The sequence below is a fragment of the Carassius auratus genome, chromosome 46 (genome assembly GCF_003368295.1).
Source record: "Carassius auratus strain Wakin chromosome 46, ASM336829v1, whole genome shotgun sequence".
Taxonomy (NCBI): Eukaryota; Metazoa; Chordata; class Actinopteri; order Cypriniformes; family Cyprinidae; genus Carassius; species Carassius auratus.
The window spans coordinates 15,841,381-15,868,511 of record NC_039288.1 but is presented as its reverse complement, the minus strand read 5'-3'; the positions used below and the strand labels follow the sequence as shown (position 1 = coordinate 15,868,511).

Here is a 27,131-nt window from a genome sequence, read left to right as displayed (position 1 = left end):
TTGGTTCAAATCAACAGAACATGTAAAACTGCATATCTGTAAAAACAAAACGACCAACAATAAAGGAAAATTATCAGTCCTCTTGTTTGCTTTTTCCTCGACTTCGGACAATCCAGTAAATGACCGAACACACTTTATCTCAACCTTCAGCTTAAACTGAAACCTAGAACAGACATGTATTTACAAATCCGTTTGCCAACAGATACAGAAGTAGAATTATCATGAATGTGTTTATCTTAAAATCAATAAATCCAAACCCATCTGATCTAGTTTTTAAGCTTTATTTAGTTGATATTCTGTAATTTACCGTATTTTCCGGACTATAAGTCGCACTTTTTTTTCCATAGTTTGGCTGGTCCTGCGACTTATAGTCAGGTACGACTTATCAAAATTAATTTGAAATGAACCGAGAAAAATGAACCAATAGAAAACATTACCATCTCCAGCCGCGAGAGGGCGCTCTATGCTGCTCAGTTCTCCTGTAGTCTACACTGAAGACATAGAGCGCCCTCTCGCAACTCTAGACGGTAATGTTTTCTCTTGGTTCTTGGTTCTAAATAAATGCGACTTATAGTCCAGTGCGACTTATATGTTTTTTTCCTCATCATGACGTATTTTTGGACTGATGCGACTTCTACTCAGGTGCGACTTATAGTCCGAAAAATACGGTATGTTTGTGTAAGATAATGAAGTGTTTTCTAGTGTCAACTAGCCAAACATTTCAAGACTCTTCAGATAAACCAGTAATACGACAGCACACCTAAATTCCATTTATGAGTTTATTTTGAATGAAGTTATACGAATCGCAAGGTCTTGTGGTGAACAGGAACCAGACAGTAAATGTTCCTCATCAATAAAAAAAGAACTGTCCCCACAAAATAGGAAGGGTCATTTATAACAATAATCATAATATTATCACAAACCTAGTGAGCCACGCCGGCCGAAAAGTATGAGTGTTCTCTTTTCTAAAAGACTGGAAAAAAGAACAGAAAAAGAACCAGTTTGAAGTCTTAGTCCAGGCGGAGCTCGTTCCTACAGAGCTGATCCAGATTCACTCAGAAGAACCAGACTGACTCCAGATCAGCTGTAGGGCCGAGCTGTGATCTGATATGTTAGCAGCAAGCTGATTATAAACAGGCAATATTGCACCAAGGAACTGAGCGCTTTTAAAAGAACATAACAGATAATCAGATTCAAGTTCACAAAAAAACTAAAACAAACAAACAGGTGACATGACCCTAGGGTGATCAATAAAGTGGCCTTTTAGGTACAGTGGTGTTAGAAGAAACAAGACAAAGAAATTAAGACCGAAAGAAAGAAAGTTTTCATCCTGAAAGTCTACAAGACTTTTTCAGTGTTGAATCACAGCGCTTTTAAGACAGCTTCACTCTGTCGCTCTTTAATACTTCAAACAGATTTAACATGTACAGTAAAAGTCCAATCACGTCTTTCCCCAAACAAACTCATTTACAGCATTATGAACAGGTATAATCATAATACAGATAAAAACGATACTTATTACAATTGAAGAAAACCCTCTCAGACTAACTCATTTACATGTCCGATGCATGTTAACTTTTCAATCTTTGCTCTCAACCAAGAAGAATAGCTTTACAATTACTACGTAATCATATCTAAACAAAATATACATGTTCATGCCAGTTTTCATAGCAATACAATAATCGTGTTAAGAATTTTTTTTTTATTATCTTTTTTGTTTTTTACCCACAATGATATGGATGTTAAATTGAATAAAGACAGGCCACTGATGCATTTCCGATAACATTGTTTAAAATAGTAAACCACATTGTTGGTACAAATATCTGTTTCCTCTGTAAGAATGATAACATTATCAGAATAACAGTGATAATAATAAACTATTAAAAACAATTCCTGTTTCTAGATAAAAAAATAATCCTCGATGAAGGAAGTAAGGAAGGGGGAACTTGGCATACTTTGCGGGATAAGGGAGGAAGAGGATGCACCCTTCATCCTGGCTGTGATTCCTAAGGTTATCTGGTGTAAGTAAGACCTGATAAGAGAGTTAATTGTTGCCTCTCCACTGAACTTATATTATGTTTGTGAAATTAATACAGAAATGGGATTTTTTTTAATGCTGTATCAAGGCCACGCCCACTCTGAAGCCACACCCCAATACTGACATACCTTATTTACCATCAGTATAAAAGTTACCACGGCTTCAGAGCTGGATTTTAAAATGAAACGTGTTAGGAGAAAGCATGATTTGTGGGATACTGCAGGGTTGTTTGGCATTCAAACGGGTTCACTGCCAATGCTGTTCCAGCTAGACAGATCACATGCATATACTGTGCTGACGTCACACACCTGCAACCACTGGGATCCGGCTGTACAATGGCAACTCGAGAGTGTGTATATGAAGATATAGACGTGAGTGTGTGAGTGTTGTACATGTCTTTGCTCGTCGATTGCATTAGGAGATCGTGTGGATGTAAATGGATTTCTTTAGTCGACCCCCTCGAAGCCTTGAGCGTTTTCCACCGCCATCAGAAGCTTCTCTCGCAGGTCTTCAAACGTCTCGTACGTCGGGAGGTCCAGACGATTAAAGCTGCAATGGGAGAAAACATTATCATTGAGCTCAATTAGATGCAAAAACTATTGTTTTTAAATTAGAAGAGAGTGATGTCTTTTCCAAATATTCCCAACATTTTTTGGTATCGGTATTTTGGTATTTTTCGGTATTTTGGTATTTTCCCCCAATACTTAAGTAAAAGTAAATAAAATTAAAACAATTCTCTGGGAGGTGAAGGGATCATTTGTGACCCAGGACCACAAAACCACCCATACGGGTCAATTTTTTGAACTTGAAATTTCAGTCAAAATCAATAATTATGACCCATACAATGTTTTTTTTTGGCTATTGCCAGAAATATACCCCAGCGACTTAAGACTGGTTTTGTGGTCCAGGGTCACATATATAGATGTGTCTGAGTAAATAAGCGGTCAAATCCCTTAAGATCTTACCATGTGTGAGCACGAGGGAGTTTGTCAGGTGTCCCCCACTGCTCGATAGTAAACAACTGCGGCCCATTGGAGCCTGCAAAAGATCACGTGACTCGTCAAGGACCAATTAGGATTGGAGCCATAAATTCATTATACAAGTCTCAAAGGGAAAAATGACAAACATGTTAAATCGGCAAGAGAAATGATAGTACAATTCTACTGCAACACCAAACATACGTAGATTTACAAAATACCACACACGTATGTATTGTATTATATCGTATAATATTTGTATTGTATGTGGCACAGTAGAGCATTAATTTACCGTAGAGTTCAGCAAAGCCGTTCATTGGCACTCTGGATGTTCCAGTGACAAACTGCAAAAGTCGGATCCGTTTTTCTGCATCCATTAACAACACGGCCTGAGCAGAGAAGGAGAGAAACATAGTTAATACCAATAATTTTCATCTGTTTATACTAGCAGTAAGGAAAAGAGTTCTCAAAACAACCATGTAAGGGAACAAGGTAGTTTTTAAGGTAGTTTTTCCCTCGAAGTAAATACCCTTAGAATTCCATTCAAATAAGCATCAGTAGAAAAACTCCACTTAATGTTCAAGTTGACTGCATTTAGATGTGGTTGCTTGACTGGTAAAAATTAACTGTATTAAAAATTATGTTGAATTCTGTATTACTTTTTTTAAGTGTCTGGCTTTTTTCCCCTTAATTTATTCACAGAAACATTTGTGAAAGCACATGAATTTATGGGAAAATGCCACAAGCTGGGCTGCGGCTCAACATGTTGGAGCCAGGGGTCAAAGTTTGGCCAGTAAGACCCTGCTAGCAGATGCCATAACTACACCATTCTGTGGGAGGTAAAAAAAAATCTTTATTAATCATTATTCAAAAATTAGTTTGACAGCTCAGCAACTGTGGTTAAAAAAAATAATAATAATGTGGCTCTAGATGTTACAAACATCAGTGGATGTGCAGCTCTGATCTGACAGATTTAGAAGAAATTAAGTTGCTGGGGTTGTATTTGTAGCAATAGCCAAAAATACATTGTATGGGTCAAAATGATTGATTTTTCTTTAATGCCAAAAATCATTAGGATATTAAGTAAAGATCATGTTCCATGAAGATAAAGATGAAGATTGCCTACTGTAAATATATATATATATATATATATATATAAAAATTTGATTCATAATATGCACTGCTAAGAACTTCATCTGCACAACTTTAAAGGTGATTTTCTCAATATTTTGATTTTTTTTTGCACCCTCAGATTCCAGATTTTCAAATAGTTGTATCTCTGCCAAATATTGTCCCGTCCTTACAAACCATACATCAATGGAAAGCTTTATTTATTCAGCTTTCAGATGATGTATAAATCTCAATTTCGGAAATAGATACTTATGACTGGTTTTGTGGTCCTGGGTCACATATAACACATCTGCTGCATATATGCATTGGACAGTAAATCTGTATGTATGTTTGTGTGTTAGTGTGTGTGTGTAGAATGAGCAAGTCTGGCTCCAGACTGCTGATAAGAAGTTCATAATGCACTCGGTGACTCTTTCATCAGAGTAAACACTCAATGAGCCTCACATCAAACAGACTTTGATCGGTAACTGTCCACAGTGCACTTGGCATGGGGTCAGACACACTCATGCATGCAAAAGTTCGGACACACTTGACACAATTGGTTTCTAATGATCTTTAAAATCTTTTGATGTAAAGGTTTGTTTAAACTCCTGAAATTAATTTGAAAGAAAATATGCATTCATGACTAAATAAAAATGTCTTTGCAAAACCTATTTATTAATTTTTTTAATGAAATTCATTAGTTTGAGGAGATCATCCCAGGATGCAAACTTGAAGTTATTATCAAACAACTTTTATTTCATTAGTTCATTATTATCATTTGATAGTTCAGATGACTTGACTATTGTTATAAAAAACAAAACAAAGCAATAAACATGAATGAGTAGTTGTGTCCAAACATTTTGCACACAAAACACACAGGCTACATGCTTCTCCATACCTTCCAGAACCACTGGATTACAGGGTGATTAGGACAGAAGCCATTCTTATAGACGGTGTGCTGCCTCCAGTCATTGACATCCACGTCACCCAGACCACACATCAGCAGCTGGACACCGAGAACACAGCACACACGGAACAAAATCAACTACTGCATTTCAGAAAGCATTTATGTATATACACACACACACATTCACATTATATATATAAATAAAGTTTAGAGTCGGTTTGATTTTTTTAATTAGTTTTTTTATGTCTCTTCTGCTTATCAAGGCTGCATTTATTTGATCAGAAAGACAGAAAAATATTGTGCGATAATAGTGTGAAATATTATTAGAATTTAAAATAATGTTTTCTGTTTAAATATACTTTAAAACAATTTTCAGCAAAAATATAATTTCAGAATTTTTACTTCAGTCTTCAGTGTTATATGATCCTTCAGAAACTATTCTAATATGCCGATTTGGCACTCAATAAAAATGTCTTATTACTATCAATATTTAAAAATATAAAAGTTGTGCTGCCTAATTTTCTTTTTTTTTGTGAAAAAATAATACATTTAACTTTTTGTAACATTTTTAAAGTATTTAGTGACCCTTTTAAGTGTTCTTGCTTAATAAAAGTAATCATACAAATAAAACAAATCTACTGACCCTTAACTTTTGAACAGTTGTTTGTATGTGTGTGAGAAGTATATATAATAACTTCTGTATATTATTGGTGTATGGTACCCCAAGAGTTTTATATAGTGCCTGTGGTGATAAAATTTTCTACAATACAATTTTCATAAACTTATAAGTTCTTTCTAATTTATTTTTTTTTGGAACAAGAAATAAGATAATTGATAAACTATAAATCAGATATTAGTACAAAAACCACTTCACACTGTAAAAATCATGCAGATGAAACATTGCAGTATAAATAGTACAGCAGTCTGTTTTTTATTAGTTTATTATTATTTGCCACAATGATTGGTTTAAGTGTGGCTTTCCATCGATTATGCAAACAACAACCTGAACAGAAATGCATTGCTCTGTGCTCATATGAGAAGAGCCAATTCATTCAACCAAATACAGAAATTATTATTATTATTTTTTTTTATAATTCTACGAAGGTCTTGGACATGGATGATTCAGAAATAGTATGTGGTAAGTTGTTACCTCCAGTTCGTTCTCATCAAAAATCTTTATCAAGTCGATAGTAATAAGTTCGGTGAAGCCCTGTGAAAGAGATATGTGAAACATGATTAAACCATTGCCAATAAAGCATGTTTGGCATGTAATTGTAAGGAATTAACTTCTGCTACCGCCTAGTGGCAATAGCTGGAACTACATATAACTTGTTATCATGTGGGGGATTTGATCATGTACCTCCAAAAAGGCATTCATCTGTTTCTGGACCCGGTTCACAAATCGCCACTGAATCACCAGGCTGTGCAAAAATAAAATATATATAATTACATATATATTATATGTATATATGTATGTATATGTATGTATATATATATATATATATGTATATATATATATATATATATATATATATATATAGGAAGATAGAAAATATTTTGTTAGTATAAGATACTGTATGTAGTAATTTACAAACAGAGCAAGAGAGCAACTCACTCTATGTATTCTTTTTTGTTGTCATTGGTTATAACCATCTCTGATCCGCTCGGCTTTAAATCCACCTGATATGTCTAGAAATATTAAACATTTTACAATTATATTTTCTCATTTTAAATGACTCCCACTTAGACAAAAACATACATTTAGACACATAATGGTTTTACCTGTCCAAAGTTGTCCTCATCAATTGCGAACCGCAAGTCCAGTTCTGTGGGGTCGTTTTCCAGAATCCACTTGAGAGAGTTGTAGTATTCACTGTCCTACATGACAAACAGAAATGCAAAACATGTCACACTAACTTCAAGTCACTGCCTTTAAACAACAGATTTCAATGAGAATTCTGTTTTATGAGGTTTCTGAGTTCTATCTTAAAATTGGTGTGTGTGTGTGTGTGTGTGTGTGTGTGTGTAACGCACCACTGACTCCATATCATTCAGTGTGATCTGTTTGCCCAGCATCATTTTATAGAACGGTCTGATGAAGAAACCTGCAAAACAAGAATGCATTTCTGTTTGTAACAGGGGAAAGCAACTGCATGTCAAACCAAACCAACCAAACAATTATGAACCATAAAATAGAGAAAGTGTCACATGAAAAAGCTTCTGATCAGCTCTCAGATAACAGGCTTGTGTACCGTCTAACAGCTTTCCGTGATAAACAGCCATGCCAGCCACCCGACCGATGAACTTGAAGTATGAGAGGTGATCCTCATTACAGAGGCCAGAGTTTGAATTGATCTGAAGGGTGTAGTTATCTCTGTAGACAGACAGAAGGGAGACGTTAAACGAACGAGTGTCTAATGAGTGTACAGACCAGCTCTGTAACACAGTAAACACGTACTTTCTTTCTTTCAGAGCAACAATACAGATAACCAGACAGACAAAGATGATCAAACTTGACAAAACACAAAACTAGTGCACAAACACATGGACACTTACGTGGCCGAGTACTCAAACAGCCCATAATAAGGGTTAAACATCTCCTTGGAGAGCAGGAAGAACCATTCTCTGGCCACGCCCCCATAGTCCAGGCCTTTCTCCGATTCAAACTCGATCCACAGACGGGCCTTCAGATTGTCGGGTTTCTTCAGGGACATGATGCGTCTGTACGACTCCTCCAAGATGTTATTCCTGTGCAGCTTCATCTCAAAACGGTTTGGAATATCTGCCTGTGGGGGGAGAGAGATTCAAGGAACGTACAGATGCATCCTGGAATTCATGTTTGGATGATTAAAATCACAAAATAATAACCTGAAGCTCACGACTAGCTACATTTCAACTTAATATGAAGGCTGTAGACTACAGCACTGTAAACTAATGCGTTTCTGTCATGTGAAGAACTATTTAACTGTAAAAAAAAAAATGAAGAAAAAAAAAACACAGATTCACACGGAATAAATGAGAGTGTCTAGGAATACAGTATGTGACAGGAAAGAGCTCACTGTAATGTCTCTGAAAACGCTTCGTTTCTTACCGGCTTCTTTAACTTCTTTCTGAAGTAGTCATACTTCTGCTTGAATTCTCTGGAATATGGCACCGCCTAAGAGAAGACAAATAAATTAAAAACCAAATACAATAAAACTAAAATTCGGTCAGTTAGGGGGACTTGTACCAATGGACAATCAAGAAGGCAAACATGAGTTTAGAAATAATTAAAAATGTTTTCAAAAGAACATCAACACACACACACACGTATATATGTGTGTATATGTAACTTGTTATAATACCTCTAATTTAATCAATAAAAAAATAAATAATAATAATCCTATAAAAAAATGTTATGTAATACAATACAAAATTGATACTGCAGTAATGAGGATCATTGTGAAAAATTAGAATTATTTATTATTACTACTATTAATAATAATACTAATAAAAAAACAATCTAAACTAAAAAATTAGACATTAAAAATCTGTCATTTTAATGGTTAATTTTATGTATTTTTCCTACTCCTGACAAATCTCCTTGTATTCTCTATGAATTTTTTTACATTTTTTAATAACAAAAAGCCACAAGTGTTATAGGAGAGCAGAGACAGAATAATAGAAAGATTGTGACAGAAGATAAAAGTACACTCACAGGTCCAGTTATGGCAGGACTCTGGAGGCGAGGGTCTTCCCACTGCGTTTTTTTGGTGTCTGAAGGAGAAAAGAGGAATTTTATAAGCCTCATGTTTTCATTGCAATTTGAAACAGATTCAATTGACAGAAAACTAGCTGCACTTTTTAAAGAAAATCTTTCATTTAACAACCCTTTAATGTGGTGGTTCAACATAAATTAGTGCACACACCACTGGACCTGGCAAACACTCGAGGTCATTTGTGAATGTGTGAAGCTGACAAACAAAACAGGTGTATATCGACCACGGCAGCAAACTCAGCAGTGCTTAAACACCCCTGTGTTGTGATGGACACTGAGGGCATGTCCCAGTTTAATGATGCATGAGTAAAATGAGCTCACAACTTGTATTACCATAAACATCTAAATAGATATTGATCACACAGCACAGAATAAATTTACTGAGACAAAACAACAAATAGGAACTTGAGAGCATATCTGTGAATGAAACCTGAATTACTGTTTGTGTAAAACAGAAGGCAGCTGGATTATAGTTCCCAAGAGAATTAATTTTTTGTTTTCTTTTAAATATATTTCAAAATTTGTTCAAATAGAAAACAGTTCTTTTAAGTGATGTGTAAACATATACATATATAAAGTATTTTAATTCTCTGTTAAAATTAATTGTTGTCAAAAGTATAAAATATTTAGAATACTTTGTAAAGGAAAATTAAAAGTAATTTTAGACTATAAAAATTTGAATGTGTTAAAATATTTTTAATAACTTAAAATGATTATTTCACCCAAAAATGAAACAAAATTGAACAAAAGAAGATATTTTGAAAAATGTTGGTAACCAACAGATGACGGTCCCCATTGACTTCCATAGTGCCCCCACCACACTATGGAAGTCAATAGGGACCGTCATCTGTTGATTACCAACATTCTTCAAAATATCTTCTTTTGTGTTCAACAGAAGAAATAAATTCATGCAGGTTTGGAACAACTTGAGGTAATGAATTCACCTGAGTAAAAGTCACTATAAAGGTTTAAATTTGTTTTCTGCTTATTCTGTCAATTAATGAGTGTCCTTACTATGGTCGATGTAAAAGGTTCTTCCGTCTGCGTGCACTCGTTCCTCCCACCCAGGCTGCGAAGAATCAGAGAGAAAGAGAGACATTAAGATCAGACGAGACCACCAGACCTGATACACCACTGATACATCAACACAACATCTGAAACGGATAATGTGATGGCAGGAAGGAACAGAAAGATATGACGATTCCTCAGTTCAGTGTGCGAGAGCTTCCACTAGCATGCAGAAGAGACCTCATTTATTCACTCTCACTCAGACAAACACACACACACGCATTCACATACTGCCCCCTCTTTTGAGAGCGGAGACCCTCGAGAGCTGCAAACCCACATTGATACCAACATCACAAGAAACTGTCAGGCCTGACAAAAATCACAGCCAGGGAAACACATCCAAACAGGCCAACAATTCATAACCCACGACATCAATGGAAGCTGTCTGACGACCCACACACGGGATCCGGAGAGGGGACAAGACCTCCGTTTACGACCGAGAGACTGTGAGCCAGCACTGAAGACAAGCGCTCACGTGCTGAACGGGCATCAGCCAAAACTGGCATTGAACGAAGCACAGGATGCACACTGTGCAGAGGTGGAGGATGACGGATGGAGAAATGATAATCAACACAACAAGATGAAAGATGGTGACAGACAGGAGAAACAGAGCTCAACAGACGGGTTCTGGAAGTAAAAATCCAGTTTAGGGTCGCAGTGATGTGTGTCTTTTAAAAACACACACCTACCAAGAGTTTTGCAATGGTAAAGTAATGATATATGCTAGTGTAAATTCTAGAGTCTGCGTAATTCTTGCTGGGTCACAACCCAAAACCCTATATTTTGTTGAAAATCATTCTGCCACTCATCCAGCATTTGACCCAGTCATTAATCCATGTGTTATGCAGAATGTTCTTTTGACTTTTCTTGCTGTTTATGCATTTAAAAACCTAAAAAAAAAATCAGCCACTGGCAATCAGGCAGGGAAGCAGAAACTACGTAATATTAGCTATTTACCATTTTAATTAATGTAGCACTAGACCATAAAAAATAATGACAATAAAATACATTGTTTTTTGTACCTGATTATCAAAAAAAAAAAAAATAAAAAAAAAAAAAATCTTTGAAACAGATGTTTTGATTTAAATTGTTGGTTTGGTTCAAAGCTTAAAACATAATATTCTGAGATTCCTATGAAGAAAATAAATACATTTCAAAAATACTTTTGAAAATAATACTACTACTACTACTACTAATACTTCTCAATATTGAACTCTATAGAGAGGTGAAAGCACTAAGAAAAAAAAACAAACCTTACCTAAAAAAGAAATCAGAAGAAGAAGAACTGACAAAGAGTGGAAGTAAAGGTGAAAGTAGGAGTAAAACAAAGGGAAAAGGAGGGACAGTCATCCATGCCAGCAATGATAATAAAGGTGGAGAGGGCGGCCAGGCTGGCGGGCAGGCACGTAAACACACAGACAGAGAGAGGACCGACCTCCTCTGGAAGATTCTGTCACAAACAGCATCGAGCGCAGAGCGCACCATGTTCCCCCATGCCACCAAAAGAGAAATCACACACACACACACACACACACACACACACACCACCAGCTTGTGAGACAAAACTACAGTAATGCACTGGGAATCATTTATACAGAGTTATTAAAAATAAGAAAAATCATATACAAAATATATGTGTGAATGTACCAGTCGTTACTCTAAACTAGGTCAATTGAAATAAAGATAAAATAAAATATAAGCATTAGATTATACACTAAAACACATTTAGTGTTGTGCTTTGGCAGCTAGTTGAAATTAGTTAAAGTACTAAAATTGCTAAAAATTAAACCCAGTAATTAAAGCTTAATGGAAATATTAAATAAAAACCAATAAAATGACAAAAGCACATAACAATTACTAAATGTAAGTAAAAACTGAAAATGTAAAAATTAGAGCAATTAAAAATAGTAATAAATACTATGTAAGTATATCAATTATACTTAACACTGGAATGTACTAGCAGTCAGATGAAGGATAAAAAGTATATTCTTAGACATTTTATATAAGAGTGTGTAATAAAAAAAGCAATGTTGTGAAGTTACAGAAATGGATTTATTCGCATATATTAATGTAGTTTTAGTTCACTTGCATGTGTATGGCCTTTTCAATATTACGTGAAAACAAGCAAAAAAAATGGATGTATATTAGATTAGTCCCTGTTTGCTGGCACGCATTTCCAATGAAAACCTGAGAAGAGATGGTGTGATTACCAAACATCTCTCCTAGGTGGGGGGAAAAAAACTGAGTTTCCTCACAATCTCATCATGTGAGTCGTATATTACATCAACTCTTGCTAAAAGAACAGTCAAAAACCAAACTGTTCTCAAACAAACATAAAAAATGATAAAAAGCTTGTGCTCACAGGAGATCATTTATGGAAAAGTATCACCAGGGATGCATTATTCCTTGGGTTCAAAAATGACATTTTTATTTGATTTTTATTTATTTATTTACTATATACACACTACACTTAAATATAAATAATATTTTAAAACATATTTTGTCTATATACAGTATAAACAGGATTAATTATTTAGAGTATTTATGGTAATATTTAGAACATTTGTGAGGTTCTTGTGATAAGACGGTCTCTGAAGTGAAATGAGGTGACAATACAAAACGTTTTGCTACATTTTGCTTCTCCTATTTGCATTTATATTGGCTCAATGTGAGTAACAGTTCATGTACTGCCACATAGAGTTCAAGAAAAGAAAAAAGAAAAAAACCCAGATACACTTTGCTACCCAAGCCACAACAGCTTATCTTTAGCAAACCATATTATATCTGAATACAATCCTGCAAATTGCTGTTATTGTAAATTGTATTATGTTGCATTTCTTTATAGGTTATCAGCCAACCAGCGAGCATTGCATTAACTTGCCAATGTCAATTTTGGTGGTTCTATTTGGAATAGATTTCAGTATTGTTCTTGGGCAAATTTCATATATATATATATATATATATATATATATATATATATATATATATATATATATATATATATATATATAAATTATATATATAAAAAAATTAATTCTCAGACGGCCTACTACACTGTCAAATTTAATGTAGCATAGTTCTTTTACAAAACCGCTTGAGGCCATAGTACATCAACAAAGAAATCCAGAAAACACCACAGCCATATTCCTGCTGTTGTGTCATTAGTTATGGTTTTCCCATTCAATTGTCAGACCTAATCCTATTTTTGGCTTTGCAGATTGAATTAGTTTCGCGATTCTCGTATGATATCACTGTTGCCTTCATGAATCTGCATCGCTGTGTCACACCAAAAGGACACCTCACACAAGGCTGTTGAAAGAGCTTTAACGCTACTCTCTTTATACTCACAGGAAGTGGGCCGAGGTCGCCAGGGTCCAGGGATGCTTTTGTTCTCATGTGAACAGGATACTTTAAGCGAGGATCTTCCTGTAAAAGAAAAAGAGGTTGACACATGCTCAGATTTTCCCTGAAGGTTTTATCCTCATTTAACAGTAAATTGCATCTGCTGTCTGCTGCCAAAATGCAGTTCTTTAGAAAAGAAGTTAGTAATACTAGAATGATTGTATTTCTTTACATCTCATGGGGAGATTATACAGTAAAAACACACAGTGAACTTTTAGTCTTCTCTGTGGACATTTCAAAACCACAAGCAGGATTTAATATAGACATACTTTGTAAACCACAATGTACTATTACATGCAATTGTGCAAAGAAAAGAAAAACAATTTATTTTCAATTTACTTTAAACCTGTCCAGTTACAAAGACAAAGAGAATGCAATACATTTAACAGAGAAATGGACAAAGGCGAGTCTGGGGGAAATTAGGGCGCTAGAGAGAAGCTGCAGTTCCTCTGTCAGACACCAGGTGGCACATTGATTCGGAGAGTATCACGTCAGCATCACCTGGGGCATCCCTCCAGCTATGGGGCACTGAAGTGTGCAATTGTGAGCAAGATTGTGTCTGTTGGCATGTGCGTATCTATGAAAGTCATTTTTCTGCCAAATACCTTTCACGCAACGTAGGCAAACATTTAACAAGATTTAAAAAATACCAGATCTACACTTCAAACATTTGAGAAAATGGCTACCACTAAATGTATTATTATTATTATTGATTATTTTTATTTTCATTATTTATTATCATTAAATTAGAAGTTTGTACTGGAGACAATACAAACTGATATACTATTATAGTTATAGTTAATGTGTAGATTTGTTTTTTCCCATTTTCATTTCAATTTTAGTGTTGTATGTGTGTGTGTGTGTGTGTGTGTGTGTGTGTGTGTGTGTGTGTGTGTGTGTGTGTGTGTGTGTGTGTGTGTATGTATATATATATATATATATATATATATATATATATATATATATATATATATATATAAATCATTCCATATATATTCTTGTATATATTATAAGAATATTCATGATTCATTACATTCATTGCATGCACAATAACATAAAATTAAATTAAATTCTCTGAAAACTCTGCAGCTGAGAGCAGACAGTGCAGGAGGATACTGTCTGACTGCTGTGAGAAAAAGCCGACCAGTCAAGCTCCAAGTCAAACTGCTGACAGTATTTGTATCATAGTAAACAAATGCTTAGTGATGAGATATAAATAGATATTAGCAGTGATCACAGCTGCATATAAACCATGGTTATGTCAGCAAATGGAACTGCAGACCTAAAGCGCTGCCGTTCTCCAACATCTCAAAATATAGTACACCTATAACTAATATATATCATAACACTTCAAACTAGGATTACAACAGAGTCTTCCTTTACCATGCTACTAAGCATGATTTTTTTTATTAGGTTATACTATATATAAATAATTTTTTTATTTATTTTAATCTTTTCATTTATGGCCATCTTGCATTTTTCCCTCAGAAGTCATTACAAAGCATTCTGGCATTGCCCTCACCATGCACTTCACTTGGTTTGGAAGTGTTTGTCTTACCCATGTGGTGGTTCTGCTGTTGTGGTCGATGAAGAACGGCCGTCCATTCGGTGCAAGTCTCATTTCCCATCCAGGGGGCAGGAAGCTCTGGTTTACTTTATGTTGGGATTTGGGTGAGCTGTAGGGAGACGGCTGCGGGGACTGAGGGTTGGATAACGTGTCCTTTACGGCTCGCCGTATCTGGCCGTTATTGGCTCCCTGCAAAAGGAAAAAGAGCCAATGTTAATTATTTCCCTGTTTGTCAGACTCTGTTATTTAGTTTTACAGCTCTTGTGTGTAATTCATTTGAATTCTGTGTAGGAAATGTTTTTTTTTTAAGATTTGGAAAATGCAGTATGGGTTAATGAGGCATCACAATGTTATTTAATCCTGCTAACATTTTAATTAGTGCACAACACAGGAGGATTTCAACTCCATTTCACCTCTGAGCATCTTTCACCTCTCTCTCTTGCGCTCTCTTTTTTTCCAAAAACAAATGGTTCCCTTTCAACACTTTAGCCCTGTCCAACACTGATTATTTATTAATAAAACCCCGCATTTCTTTATGTAAACGATTAGATAAGAATATCTTCAGATGCAAATGCAGCACCTGTCGTGTGATTAGTCACAATTGCTCATCTGATGAAGGAATTCTAAGCATTCTTTCCTTCTGAAAGCTAAACCACAAAAATAAGATTAGAACAAGGAATAGGACTGTGTTCCCAGAGTACTAATAACACAGAACATGAACTACAAAGAACCAGCTCTTAACTCTGACACAGCCAATCAAAATTAAATGAAACGTAACTTAAAATGGGATGTTTTTACATTCCTTTCAAAGCATACTTCTTCACATACTTCTCAGCAACCAACCCAGCTCCTAACTTAACACTCAAACGTTTGTGAATCCTTTTAGCCACATTATTCAAATATTCAAGCTACTGCAGCTAATGGTAGTAGAAGAAAATCAAAACAACAGATTATATATTGGTCGTGTAAGGATCTGTCACTATATATCAAGCTCTACGATACAATATCAAATACATAAATGAGAGAAAACCTCTTCTTATGCAAGGAATCATCAAGAATTGTTTTCCCTGTACTAAGATCAAATACATTTATTCCCCAACATCTGCAGATTCGCCAACAGAGCTATTGTTTATTCCATTAGCAAAGGCATTCTTCACAGCGGAGGCCATTAGCTCTGGCTGAGGCCCATCATCGCAGATAAAATTGTTTGACATTTTAAAATGAATATTCTGGATTAAATTACAATTTGAACTTTATAAACACCATGTGTGGCCTGTTATCAATTATCACTGAAAATAATTTGCAATACATTTATAAAAACAAACAGTAAAAACAGCATGTACACAAGTCTAACGCATTACAAATAAATAACAATATAAAAATATTATCGTCGTTATTTACTATATCAAATGCATAAAATAAAATAATTTCATAACATTAATCAAAAACATTATGGGAAAGTTTAGTAGATATATACAGATATATTTCAGAACAATATACTATAAAATGAAAATAAGAAATATGTTTAAGATCAGACTTGGATTTAGAGCAAGAGAACTGAAGGAAAATATGAAGTCATGGCTGTTTGAAAAGTTCAACTACTTTTTGGCAATAGTGACACTTTGGCGCGTTTCACAATAAGCAAACGGACAGCTTTTAGGTTTCAAGTTTTAGGTAGCGTCAACTGATACGAATGTTCAAAGCGGGGGTAGAAGCCCTTTTCTTCCATGCACACGTAAATGTTGATGAGCATATTAAAACTTCATACAAACAACAGCTGCTCAATTCAACTTTGAGAAGATTTCAACAATCACCAATAAGAACTAAACTTCTCAAAGTCTGTGGGATGATTGCAAGTACAGTACATCAAGGATTTTTTTTTGTATAGTCAAAGTCTCATCTTATCTCAGAGGGCGTGAATAAATTTACAGTTTCTATAACGAAAAAAAAAAAAATCATTTTGACAGTATATCCATAATGTGTTCAATCTTATGTAATGTCTAGTTGAAAAAAAAAAAAAAAACGTGAAAAATATAAGCAAAATGAACCGATATCAATTAATAAACAAATCAAAAAATCTAATCAAACTATTTAAATATTGCATGGTTCAAATGAATTCATTTTGTGAGACTAAAGTGACTATGGGGTGATATGGGAGTCAAAACTAGCTCTGTGTTTTGTAGAAACTTGCCTTACAAAGCAAGCAAAAATAAATTTTAGCAGACATTAAGCAAAAATATCTGACTTCATAATGCCATAGCGTGCAACAAAAGAAAACACTTCATAAAACAAAACAAGTTTGCTGGCAGCTGCAAGAGAACAAAATGATTAATGATAAGAGCACAAAACAGAAATAACCAGTTATTTTTTTCTTTTACTCTGCATCGAAGTGAATTAAATTAACTTGAATTGAAAGGTCTGGAGCAGACGGGTCATGAAATGGTTTCCTGACTGAATTGGCTTTTGGGAAATCTGACTTTCATATTAAAACTGATCCATGCACAATACAAGGGCTACAAATAATCATTTGCCTCAGCTGTTCATAGCTAAAAGAAGCCAGTGGCAGTGTGCATAGAATGTGATTCTGATTTCCCTTTTCAACCAACTGTGTGTGGATATTGTGATTATATTACTCTGCACTGTCGCGATGGAAATAAAAACTGACACTTGTCTACCACCAAATGTGATGAAAAACTGACTTTGTCAGATGCATGAATGATAAACTGAATCTCATTTACGGAAATGACACGATTCAAATCAAACACACTCAAACTGAAGGAAACATATGTCCAGACTTGAGCTTTAACAACTATTACTTCAAAAGTTTATCTAGTGAAAAAGTGATCCTTTTTTCTTCAGAACTCCATGAGTCATCACATGTAATAAAATTCCTCACATTAAGTCAACAATGTCAAAATATGAGGAAAAACAAAGACTGGCATTGTTGTCACTAGGGGGAAGCAAACAAAGCAAAATATGGCAAGCACAAAACAAAACAAAACAAAAAAACAATGTTAATATATATATTTAAAAGAAATTCACAGTTAACTCTTTTCCCAAGAAATTAACACTTAATCAGCAAACACTTCAAATAGATGAAGTAAAGACCTTTATAATGTTGGCATATTATAAATATTGAATATAATGTGTAGAACATGTATAAGCTATATAACATTCTAAATTCTATTATCATGTTAATATATAAATTCAGAAGGATCATGTGACACTGAAGACTGGAGTAATGGCTGCTGAAAATTCAGATTTGCGTCACAGGCATTAATAACATTTTAAAATATTAAAATAGAGAACAGTTATTTTAAATTGTAATAATACTTCCTTGGTGAGCATAAGATACTTTTTCAAAAACAATAAAATAAAAAATAAAAAAAAACTTTACAGACCTCAAACGTTTAAATAGTAGTAGTGTAAATAATATTGGAACACTGTATAAAAGTACAAAGAATAAAAAAAATATAGAAAAATAAATAAATAAATACTGGTTAATAACAAACAAAGTGTTTGAGATTAATCAGACGGTTAAATGTATAACTCTGTCATCATAAGAAGGATAATTAAGTTGTTCCAAACCTGTACGAGTTTCTTTCTTCTGTTGAACACAGAAGACATTTTGAAAAATGTTGGTAACCAGACAGTTGCTGGTAGCCATTGACTTCCATATTCAATGGTTACCGTCAGCGGTTTGCTTACCAGCATTCTTCAAAATGTTTTCTTTTGTGTTCAACAGAGGAAAGAAACTCCTACAGGTTTGGAACAAGTGGAAGTTGAGTAAATGATGATAGACTTTCTATTTTGGGTCAACTATCCCTTTAACAGATGGACTGGAATCAGGTGGAGGGGCAAAGTAAACAGAAAGGAGGAAGTCGGTGGATAAAATGGAGGGTAAAGCGGATGTTCTCACCTCTAGTGAGGAAGAGAGAGTGACGGTGGGGGAACTGAGGCTACGGGCTCTGCGCACTTGTGGTTCGTTTAGATGGCCGCTGGAGGAGGGAGGGGTGGAAGCGGGGGGTGTGGCAGCTGTAGCGCCCCCTGCTGCCGCAGCTGAGGTACTGGCTCCATCTTCAGGGTGCTGCTGGTCAAAGAAAAGGATGAGCTAGCTAGTCACCACACGCTCTAGTCATCCCACACTCACCCTAGTCAGACTGCATTCAAGGTTCAAAAGAGTTCCAGAATAGACCAGGTGTACAATACTGTAGGAAATGAAGGCTTATTAAACTGATCAATAATTCTAAGGTTTAATTTGATTGTGGGGACAAACATGAAGGTCCGTCTGGTTTATAAATGACTACAGAATATTTTTAAGAAGTTAAAAGTTTGTAGATCAGTTAAATAAGCCTTTTTATGTGGTCTATTATAAAAAAGAAAAGAAAAAAAGAAAAGGAAATGGAGAGAATCATACGAAGTGTGAAGAATAGAGAGTTTACTACCACAAGGACCAGAAATATAAGATAAAGATCAAGCGGAACCAGAGTGGCAATAAATAGATTGAGAAAACACACGACTGGCAAAACAAATAACACACTGTGACGGGACAAGTACACAAGAACATGGGAGCAAACAGATAAAGGCAGAACAACAGAAAGCAAATGAGACTGACACAGTTTAAAACCATCGGCCAATAAAGAAGGAGAGTCATGGAAGATACTTGGTGAAAAACAAACCGCCGTTAGCTTTAGCCAGGCTATGCTAGAATCCTGTACCTGTAGAATGGGCCGCGTCCAGGTGGTGCTGCGGTTGTTGTGGTTGACGTAGTATGTTCGTCCCTTGGGGTCTCTGCGTTCCTCCCAGCCTGGCGGAAGGCCTGGTGTGGTCAAGGCGTAGGAGGCCGATGGAGACTAAATAGAGTTAAACGAAAATTTTGAATATTCACAAAACAAAGAAGAGACTTGGTGATATTAAAATCTGTATCACTAGCCGCGTTTCCGATGTCGGGCCAAAGCGGCCGTGCTAGTGTGTGCCAGGGCCGGTCGCATTTCCACTGTCACTTCGGTGCTAGATTGTGCCTCATCTGCGCTTCCTTGGGGCCAGCAGCTCTGGTTTTTTGGCCCGACGAAAACCTTGGGCCAAAGTGGGCCAGCTGGGGCTAGAGGAGTAGTTATGAACAAAGGCGGAGTACTCTGCGTCATTTCATAAAGCTAAAAGTTATAACACCAGCATTAAAAACTTTTTCAAATAAGTTGAGCTCAAAACTCACTTTCAGTCAGCAGCGAGTGTTTAAAAAAAACTTGATCCAATGTGTAGTATAATCACCATAAAAGGCAGAAATATTTATAAGCGATGCAAAAGACTAAAGACTAGTTTACCATAGTAAACATGGTAAATGCAACCACTTGAAGAAATCAGACGTCAGCTTCTTATATTTCATCACAACAGTGCTTTTTTGGCCTTGGTGCTACAGGTCCGCCCGGCACCGTTTAAAGCACTGGCTCACACTGACCCGACAGTGGAAAAGCGGCTTTTGTCAGTTCTGCTACAATGAATGAACCGGTTTAAATTTTATTTTAGGGTCATATCTGTATTTGGAAGCCTTGTTACCTGATATGGCATCCAATATGATGAGTGTGGGAATAATATATACTTAAAACCAGAACACTGACACATTTTCACAAACACATAAGAACACCTAAGCAACACAACACCCAAAACACACTCCACACAAGGTGACATGTTTTAATAGTGTTATGGACACATTTAAAATGCATCCGATAAATATGTCTGGGTGAATTTATACATAGAGTAAAGATGGACATGCTGGGTGTCAAATGATCCCTGACAAGCTCTCAATTTATAGTCATACAAACACTCAAAAATCTGTATAAAATAAAAGAGAAAAAATATTTATGAAATGAGATGTGCCACCAATAAAGACAAAAAATACAGAATGTGGAATCTAAATATGAAATATAAAATGGTTCATAAAAAAAATTATATACATTTATATCATAATAATAAATTACATTAACTTTAAATAATAATAATTAATACTTGTATCGTACTAAAAGTGAAAATAAATCAATAAATACATTAACTCACAATATATTACAGCAATATCACATTAAAGAACTGTTGCAAAATGAAAAAAAGTGAAATGAGAGGTGCCATCCTTAAAGAACACTCATAAATAAACTGTATTTACAAAAGTAATAAAAATGTATTTATATTAATAATAATGAATAAACTTAACCACATCTAAATAAAAAAATAAACAACCAAAAACAAAAGGAGAGCAGAAATGTACAACATGTGGACATTACCATGGTGTCCTCAACGCCTGTGACCGTTTGTGCTCTTGTTCGTCGGGTCTGGGAGCTCTGCTGGGCAATAACAGCTGCTTTTAGATGGGGCAGGTAATCGCCCTGTTTTGGGCCAGTGGGAGAGGGGAAATGAGGGCAAATGGAAGGACAGGGTCAGCCAGAAAGCGGAACGACGAGTAGATGGGGAAGTGATTTTAGGGTGGTTCTTGTTATTTTAGGTGATTTTGTGAGAGGTGCCCTGCAGAGTGATGTAAGGATTCAGCAACCCCCCCAAAAAATCAGTGTAACGAGATGTGATTACATGAACTATAGGGAGTGTATTTAATTTGAAATCAGTGCTGGAATTGAGAACAAATTGAGATTTGATTAAAGAGTGATAGGAGAGTGAAATAAATACCCAGGTGCATATTTGTGGGGGGAAAAAGAATCATTCATTTGCAATTAAGGGATGATTAGTGTCAACATTTTGTTTTTGTCTTAAGATGATAAAAAAATCAGGACAGGATTTTCATTTTGTGTCAACCATTCTTTTAATATAATTCATACAATGGTAACGGACGTTTGTTAAAATGAAGCCTAACTAAAAACTAAACAATAAATGAATTCTTAATATATACTCATGTGCTCACCAAGTCTGCATTTATATGTAAAAAAAAAACCCAGTAAAACAGAAATATTGAAATATTATTGCACTGCAAACTTGCATAACTGTTTCTTATTTTAATATCTTTTAATACATTATTTATACCTGTGAAGGCAAAGCTAAATTTTCATCAGTCATTACTCCAGTCTTCATTGTTTTTTTTTTTTTTTCATTATTTTAATATGTGCTAATAATTTCAAATATTACTGTTTTTACTGTATTTTTGGTGGCTTCCATAAGCGCAGTAATAATAATGACTGTAACTGAGACTGTCCTGACATTACACTGTGTCCACAATGACATATCTAAAAGGTTTTCAGGAATCATCCAAAGAAGTAGCTTCCTTCAGCAGTTCAAACTGACTCAAACTTGCCCACAGACTCACCGACTATAAAAACAGAGGAAACAACATCTGGGAAAATATCCGACTGGCACTCAGTGTTTCACATCTCAAATATTGAACGAGTCACCAACCGATCATCCTCTTGTCAGAAAGTAGACGTGATGCAGAAAGGACATGGAATGGGCCGCTATTTCAAGCGGATTCAGGCGGATGAGGAAAAGCATTTTTATTTCCAGTGAAAGGGAAATGTTACTTCAAAGTTCAGGACTGTAATCACTTTCACTGTATTTTTGATCAAGTAAAAATAAAAGATATTAGGGACCCCAAACATTTGAACAGCAGTTTAAAGTCTGCCTTTTCTTATAGTATGGTTTCAGATGACATGGAATATAGAGCATGACAGGTCCTGGTCACAATATGTTGTTGTATGAAGAGTACCAGCACAAACATTCATAAATTCATAATTTGTTCTCTACGGAAGACAGAAACTCCATCAGGTTTGGAATGGCATTAGGATGAGTAAATTATAACAATTATGGGTGAACTATTCCAAAGTCATGTGGTTCTGAAAACCTTGTTAGTAAAACTACTATTCATGTAAATAAAGCTCTACAAACAACCGAATCACAGAAGGCTTACAGAAGCAAATCCAATTTGTGCAGTGTGCATCACATTTGCTTTATGCCTTTATAAGGTTTAACAACTGATCTTAATCCACAGCACAAGGTTATTGGAAGGCTACAAGGCTATCCTGCTGCCAGATCTTATCTGGGAAATTCCCAGCATGCATTGCATCTAAATGCCACGATACAATAATGAAATGGACACCAAAACTTTCAAGGAACTAACCCAACCTCATGACCCATCCACAAACCTCATTTCGAACAGATTTATCACACACCGTAGCAGACAGGGTCATCAGACTGTGCCACGCATTAAAAGAATCTGTGAGAACTTTGCAGAAAATAAATACATAAACGTCTCAAAGCTGGGAATCATGGCATTTATGCACAATTGCTTCAAAGATGCGGTGCACGTTGTTTCTGTGCGTTGGGAGCAGGTTACACGATGACCTCATCCACATTGGTAATGTAATTTTACCTAATGTGGCTTATCTGCTGTAAAACATGCTGTACATTTAAAGAGACAGCACACTATTTACCACTCAATACGTTTTGCTTGTGCATCTTAAAGCGTGACACAAACTTCATTCTTGTTGCTTGCAAAACAGAGAAATTATTTTGCAAACTGTCTCTTAAAAACTGAAAATGCCCCCATGCAGCGACGGTTACGAGGCAGCTCTTAAATAGAATGAAGCACTTCCTTACAAACATTACTGAACAAGCTGCACTGTAAAATGATCAATTGGGAGAACTCCCACAGTCACATTATCACCATGGAAACACGTCAACTTATCTCATCCGATGACATCATAATCACCACTACAGCCTCAATAAATCAATCCTACTTGCATAATAATACCTCATAAGTCACTATGAATTATCATTTGACATACGCACACAAAAACTACACAAACACATAGACAGGTGCTATATTTCTGAACAAACAATAGATGTAATTTTTTTAATTTTCATAATATAATGTTTAACAGATCAGTCAAATATTAATAAATGATTATATATATATATATATCAAAGTTTCATGATATTTCTAACTACCTGTTTATGTGCATTAAATGATCTGTCAAGCATTATGTTTGGTTTATTATTTTGTTTTTGATTCTTATTCAACAGATATAGTAGAAAGAGGACGGATGTTCAAATAAACAAAGTTTATTTATTCGTAACCCATTTTATACCACAATTAATAAATACATTTACAATACAACCATGAATGGGTTTCAACTTCATGTTGACTTTAAAGCATTGCATAAAGTGTTACCGAAGATTCCTATTGTCGCATTCACAGCATTCAGCGTTCCCTTAGATGTTCATTAGAGACAATTAAATCATTTGGAAATCAGGTGAACATTGGAATGTGTTAAGGAGTTTAAAGCTTTTTTAAAGATTTGACACTGAAAGAGTGAAAAAAAAAAGTATGATACTGAGAATGAGTGAGTGAAAAAAACACCACATGCAGAGTGAAGGAGAGGGGAGGAGGAGAAAAGAAGATTTACCGTTGGTGTGGGAGCTTGAGCTTGATCACTGACTCCATCAGTCATACTAGAGGAGCGTAGACGAGAGGAAAGAGGACTCTGCTGGAGCGAGAGAAAGAGATAAAAAGGCATTAGGCATGGTTATAAATAAATAAAGGCATAAATATCGAACATCTTTTGGAGTGGTCATTTTCTAAGTGGTCCTCTGAACAGCACAGGCTCTGAATTCAGAGTTATTCTGAGTTATTAAAAACAGAAATCAAGCAAACAAAAATCTTTGCTTGGCTGAATCTGTAAACAATATTTATTTGAAATAATTTATTTCTTAATTTAAATAATATAATAATTAATAATATGCATGGTTTGTTTAGATGGGATGATGTGATTAAAGTTTAGTAGTGCACAAAGCTAACATAAAAAATAAAACACAAATTTTATATGTAATGTTACTTAATTTAATGACTTAATATTTAATGCAATTTTTTTTACAACCTCTGCTTTCAAGGTTTTATTTTTATTCAAAAAAGGTCAGTAGTGTCCAAATCCATCTGAATTGATCTGAACTCACATGTGTCAATTTGTATTGAATGATAGATGATTGATTGATCAAGTGATTCTAAAACACATATGCATATGCTTGAATGTGTATATGTGTAGTTTATACCTTTCTAGGCCCCTTGCTTTTTTGTTTATTTAACATTTAGTCTAATTTGAATAAACTTTCAGCCACAAAAAGAGAGTGTAGCAACTTCAGCTTTGTTTAACTCAATTGGAAATAGAAACAGATCAGATTATAAAAAAAACTGAGATTTTGTCCGAGCCTTTACTAGACACAGTTTTTCATCTAGACATGTAGACTACATTGTCTGAACAAATGAGCAATGTATTATCCAGTTTCATTATTTGCAAATACCACAAAAGCCACTCAGGTCCAAAACATAAAATTACATTTAAAAAAAAAAAAAAAAAAAAAAAAAAAAAAAAAAATCTAGTCTTTAGTACAATGGGAGCAAATATTTTCCCAACTGAGTGACTCCTTTCTGCAGAAGTTCACAGAGGAACAGAGGCGCTGCCTCCACAATGACTCACCGAGTGATTCAGTATGAGTGTACAGAGGTGCACGTGTGTGGAGTCAGCCATTCATTTTGACACTCTTCATTTTACTCAACATTTCAAGAATTTCACACATAATGTGTAAAATTAAAAAAGGAGCAACATCACATGAGTAGCTGTGCTCTCTCTCATTCTCCCCCTGGCCTTTCGAACATGGATGTCAGCAGAAAACTTTGTTCTCTCTTACCACAGCAGAGCTGGGTCCTGGGATTTCTCCGTTCATGTCTGGAGTGAGAGGCAATCTAAGGCTGATTTCATCTGAAAATTCTGGAGTGCTGGAGAGGGGCATCGCCAAAGAGGAGGGTCCGGACGGAGAATGGCTTAGATCGTCTGCAATTAAAGTTGGGTCCTCCTCTGATATGGGTTCCCATGACTGGTAAAGGAAGGATATGCATGAGAACCTAACATAAAATTGCTTTAAAATATACACTAAATATGTAAAAACATCTGATTATCTTTTAATATTTAACCACAGTGAAGTACTTTATTTAGAACCAAAAGCTGTTCACAGAAAGGATGAAGCCATCTAGCTCGCGTCATAGATGCAGCGATCAGAATGAAATACTAACATCGTCTATGTCCCTGATGTCCAGATGCTCATTTTCCAGATCTTCGCTAATGTGCCGTCGAGAGCGGAAAACTCTGCGGGCTTCTTGGTTAATATGCCGTAAGTTATTATCATTTTCCGTTTCTGAAACCACATCTCTAAAGCAAAGACAGGAAGAAAAAACTCGTTCCACACATATCAGTCTGGTACAGTTGTCAGGAAATCAAGATAAATTCAACATAATGGCACATTAACTAGTCATTTGCAGAGGAATCAACAAGATAACATTTTGTCACAAAGAAACTCACATCAATATTCTGATTTTAGTTTTTCAGTGTTTTGGCTCATTTTTACATATGCTTTTTGATAAATTAAAAAAGGTCACATACACACTACTGGGCCTCTTCCACTGTGTGGTGCGGTTGTTGTGGTTGACATAGTATGTCCGTCCCAGGTTATCGACCTTCTCTTCCCAGCCCTGAGGCAGCGGAGGCAGGAGCTGCTGAGGTCTTGGTGAACCTGGATCAGTGGAGTCTGTGACTTCCCAACCCTGAGAAGAACAAAGTGTGAGACACAAGAGTAAGTGAGAGTGAGACAGTCTTCTAAATGTTAGTATTTTAGCACCAAAAATGTAGGGACAAGGTTGTTTTCAAGAACATTTTAAAAGTCAAAAGTCAAAAGTCTCAATTTGTTTTTCAAATCCTCATTGCTGTGAGGATGAGCATTAAATAATTTCTCCTATTCCATCTTAATATGTTATGATTAGTATTGCAGCTGCTATGACACAGGACAATCCCCTAACCGAGGAAAAAACAAAACAAAAAAAAACCTGAAGAGTGGGAATAAAAGTCAGAGAACAGGAAGCCAACAAAGGTAAAGGAAGGAAATGCCAGACAGTGAAATGGTTCAAGCCAAATGGCATACTTTAAATGTAAAATGCCAAGTAGTCTTTGGGGATGAGGATGAATGGACACTAAAATGACTGAAAAGCAGGAGACAAAGCAAGAAAGGAGACATTTAAGTGTGTCTCCATTCTGGATTGAAAACATCTTTCAGCTATCTGCCATGGTCTATAATATTGGAGAATATCTATTATAATGTTGGTCTACATTTACATACGTGTTTCAACAACTGCAATTCCATTTACATGATTTTTTTCTAAAATAAAATGTACGTTTCGGTAATAGATTTATCTTTCAAAAAATGTTCTGTAATTTAGATGCCACTGTGCTTATTATTTATTTACTTAATTTCATGTGATATTCATT

General features: G+C 35.4%; 1 protein-coding gene and 1 long non-coding RNA gene across 12 annotated transcripts in view; one reads left to right on the top strand and one right to left on the bottom strand.

Moving 5' to 3' along the window:
- Positions 1 to 765: 765 nt before the first annotated feature.
- Positions 766 to 27,131, bottom strand: part of LOC113064340 (E3 ubiquitin-protein ligase NEDD4-like) — a 44,633-nt gene continuing 18,267 nt past the window's right edge. For 5 of the 11 annotated variants that reach the window (XM_026235091.1, XM_026235092.1, XM_026235093.1 and 2 more), the window contains 23 exons: positions 26,253 to 26,413; positions 25,886 to 26,021; positions 25,504 to 25,689; positions 24,225 to 24,305; positions 21,102 to 21,158; positions 19,548 to 19,682; positions 18,749 to 18,919; positions 14,821 to 15,018; positions 13,209 to 13,286; positions 9,807 to 9,861; positions 8,733 to 8,791; positions 8,127 to 8,192; positions 7,592 to 7,821; positions 7,288 to 7,409; positions 7,070 to 7,140; positions 6,818 to 6,913; positions 6,651 to 6,724; positions 6,396 to 6,456; positions 6,186 to 6,245; positions 5,027 to 5,134; positions 3,308 to 3,404; positions 3,004 to 3,076; positions 766 to 2,587 (listed from right to left, as the gene is read on the bottom strand). In XM_026235091.1, the coding sequence (XP_026090876.1) occupies positions 2,485 to 2,587; positions 3,004 to 3,076; positions 3,308 to 3,404; positions 5,027 to 5,134; positions 6,186 to 6,245; positions 6,396 to 6,456; positions 6,651 to 6,724; positions 6,818 to 6,913; positions 7,070 to 7,140; positions 7,288 to 7,409; positions 7,592 to 7,821; positions 8,127 to 8,192; positions 8,733 to 8,791; positions 9,807 to 9,861; positions 13,209 to 13,286; positions 14,821 to 15,018; positions 18,749 to 18,919; positions 19,548 to 19,682; positions 21,102 to 21,158; positions 24,225 to 24,305; positions 25,504 to 25,689; positions 25,886 to 26,021; positions 26,253 to 26,413 (2,478 nt within the window). In that variant the 3' untranslated portion in view covers positions 766 to 2,484. The remainder of the gene's footprint in view (positions 2,588 to 3,003; positions 3,077 to 3,307; positions 3,405 to 5,026; positions 5,135 to 6,185; positions 6,246 to 6,395; positions 6,457 to 6,650; positions 6,725 to 6,817; positions 6,914 to 7,069; positions 7,141 to 7,287; positions 7,410 to 7,591; positions 7,822 to 8,126; positions 8,193 to 8,732; positions 8,792 to 9,806; positions 9,862 to 13,208; positions 13,287 to 14,820; positions 15,019 to 18,748; positions 18,920 to 19,547; positions 19,683 to 21,101; positions 21,159 to 24,224; positions 24,306 to 25,503; positions 25,690 to 25,885; positions 26,022 to 26,252; positions 26,414 to 27,131) is intronic. The other 6 variants (XM_026235086.1, XM_026235085.1, XM_026235095.1 and 3 more) reach the window with 6 other exon arrangements.
- LOC113064362 (uncharacterized) lies at positions 18,801 to 19,789 on the top strand. The gene is made up of 2 exons (XR_003278812.1): positions 18,801 to 18,922; positions 19,554 to 19,789. It is a non-coding gene; the product is annotated as an uncharacterized LOC113064362 (long non-coding RNA).